Genomic DNA, 2,908 nt, shown 5'->3' with positions numbered 1-2,908 from the left:
CAAAGATTTATATTGTTAGAAAAGATTTATATTTTGAATAAATGCTGTTCTTTTTTATTCATCAAAGAATCGCAGTTTCCCAAAAAATATTTGGCAGGACAACTGTTGCCAACATTGATGATTCTAATAATAAATCAGCATATTATAATGTTTTCTGAAGGATCATGTGACACTTTAGACTGGAGTAATGGCTGATGGAAATTCAGCTTTGCATCACAGAAATAAATTATATTTTAAAGGATATTAAAATAGAAACCATTATTTTATATTGTAATAACATTTTGCAAGATTACTGTTTTTTTCTGTATTTTTGATCAAATAAATGCAGCCTTGATGAGCATAAGAGACTTCTTTAAAAAAACATTACAAGTCTTACTGATCCCAAACTTTTGAGTGGTAGAGTGTATCACTTATATGTAACTTTGAACTTATCTAATAATTTTTTTCCCCTAGCAAGTTTGAAAAGTAGACTATAATACAATAAATTAGATTCTTCATACTTTTTTGGACAGCTCTGACGTTGTTTGTGCAAGTAAGGGTAAACATGCAATAGAGACGTCCAAGTGTATTGATATTTTAATCCACAGAAAGCTGCAGACCTCAGACAGAGAGTCTCCATTTAACATTGTCACAATGTGTGTGTTTGTTGTGTGGTTTAAAAATCACATGAACAGCTTTAGATGCCAAATAGTCTGTGTTGAGCTTTCCAACCAAGTCAGAATTGTTACTGTCTTATATCTCTTTCTTTTTAAGTGATTGACTGCAGAGCTAATGTCTTTTTAAGCATTTGTAAGAAAAACAAACATTTAAGATAATTATTTATATTATATAATAATATGCTATTAATGAATATTTAAGTATTTAATAAATTACTTGATCTGCCACAATAATGTCATGTTTTCACAGCAAATATTGTTATATGTAATTAATTTGATTAATCACCACATGTCAGACCCAATTTAAAACTGGATCTCCATCATAAGTATTTTTTATTGAGATCTCTATCTTTCTCTGTCGTTTTCCCTAACAGAGTCGTCTGCAGGAGTGTTTGAAGGAGCGTGCTGAGCTACTCCAGGCTCTGGAAGCAGCAGACCAGAACGTGGAGAGGGAGAAAGGCAGAAGAGAAAGAGACAGAAGCTCCTGGGAGCAGAGCCGCAAGGGGCTGGAAAGGAAGATCGGCGAGCTGAAGGAGGAAGTGAGAGAATATAGGGAGAAAGTAGAGGAGATGAAGAAGCAGCAGAAGGTAGTGTAAACACTCATTCCATCAGCCTGTGTGGTCAGCCCCAGTTCACAGTTGTGTGTATATTTTGTCTTTACTGTGTTTACTGTGGTGTATATGTTCACACACACTGACGGAAAGCTAACTGCTAAACGATTTTTAGTGATACGCTTTAGTGTAAACACCTCACTACTATCACACCCCTCTCTTTTAGGAAGTTGAGGATTTAGGTGAAGCCCTGACAGAGGAGAAGAGAGCCCTGCTGGCTCAAAAAGAAGCTAATGATCAGCGAATCAGAGAGCTAGAGGAGGACATTAAAGTACTGACCCAGAGAGGCCTGGAGAGAGAGACTGACCTAGAAAGGTGAGAGGATTTGTGTCTTCTAGTCTTTGAATGATCTGCTTTGTTACAGTCAAGTAGGACTGAGTTTTAATTCAGATTTTTAGTTTGATTCCAATTATTTTGGGTGCATTTCAGTTATAATGAACATTTTGATTTACATATGAAAGAGACTGTCTATCTGTTGATGCTTTAAATGAAACAGGGCAGAGGTTCAGACTAATGCATAAGAGACATTCATTTTGGTAATCAGGCTACAATGGCAGCTACAAAAGCAGTCGCATTGTATGTTTTTGATTAGTGATGCACTGAAATTTCAAAAATAGTTCTGAAGGTCCAAAATTGTTGACTGAAACAGCGCTTCTCTGATGACTCTGGTGTCAGTGCCGGTTTCATACATAAAACGTAGATAAGCTACAAAAGGTAAATGTCAGCTGTGTGGACGCACTTTGCTGTGATCAAAAATAATGCAAGAGTAGAAAAATGTAACATTTGTTTGGCTAAAATATGGAGAAGTGGCTTGTTGCCAAAGAATTTTACTACAACTGGTTCATCACCTATGAACAAGACAACCTGAAAAGCATACTGAGTTTAATTACCAAAACTTTATGTTTGGTTTCAGATTTCGATTAAATGAAAACTATAATTTCGATTTCGGTGCTTTGGTAAAAAAAAAAAAATATATATATATATATATTTACTTCAGAGTTATGTGAATACCCTCTAGAAGCTTGCGTTCTGCAAGTGAACGGCGTATTATTGTGCCATCTCAAAGAGGCACAAAATCACTTTCACTGACTTTTTCATTAACTGTTCCCTCCTGGTGGAATGACCTGCCCAAATCAATCCGAGCAGCTGAGTCCTTAACCATCTTCAAGAAACGACTAAAAACCTCATCTGTTCCACCTTTATTTGACCCTCTAACTCTACTTTCTATTCAAATTTACTTTATTTACTTTATCTATATTTATCTTTTTTTTTTTTATTCTTTATTTAAAAAAACAATAAAAAAAACAAACACTGGCTTTCTATTTTTTTCTATTCTATCTACTTGTTTTTCTTTGTTTGTGTGTGTGTGTGTATTCTTTTGTTAGTTTTGACTGCTTTTATTGTCCTCATTTGTAAGTTGCTTTGGATAAAAGCATCTGCTAAATGACTAAAATGTAAATGTAAATATATATATATATATATATATACAGTAGTCAACATTTGAAATGGATCAAAAAAGTTAATCAAAGTTGTCCTAAGACAAGAGCACATTTTGGTTTTAGATTTTAGGACAACTTTGAAGAAAAATTTTGATCCACTTCAAATGTTGACTACTGTGTGTGTGTGTGTGTGTGTGTGTGT

The 2,908-nt window shown here is 34.3% G+C and overlaps 1 protein-coding gene across 1 annotated transcript in view; it reads left to right on the top strand.

The window, feature by feature from the left end:
* Positions 1-2,908, top strand: part of LOC107598830 (calcium-binding and coiled-coil domain-containing protein 1-like) — a 16,387-nt gene that overhangs the window by 4,594 nt on the left and 8,885 nt on the right. The window contains exons 5-6 of the mRNA XM_016290269.1: positions 1,031-1,243; positions 1,434-1,582. Coding sequence (XP_016145755.1) covers positions 1,031-1,243; positions 1,434-1,582 — 362 coding nt within the window. The remainder of the gene's footprint in view (positions 1-1,030; positions 1,244-1,433; positions 1,583-2,908) is intronic.

Source organism: Sinocyclocheilus grahami, unplaced genomic scaffold (assembly GCF_001515645.1).
Source record: "Sinocyclocheilus grahami isolate Dianchi unplaced genomic scaffold, SAMN03320097.WGS_v1.1 scaffold13.1, whole genome shotgun sequence".
Classification (NCBI taxonomy): domain Eukaryota; kingdom Metazoa; phylum Chordata; class Actinopteri; order Cypriniformes; family Cyprinidae; genus Sinocyclocheilus; species Sinocyclocheilus grahami.
This window is presented reverse-complemented; position numbering and strand designations above follow the sequence as displayed.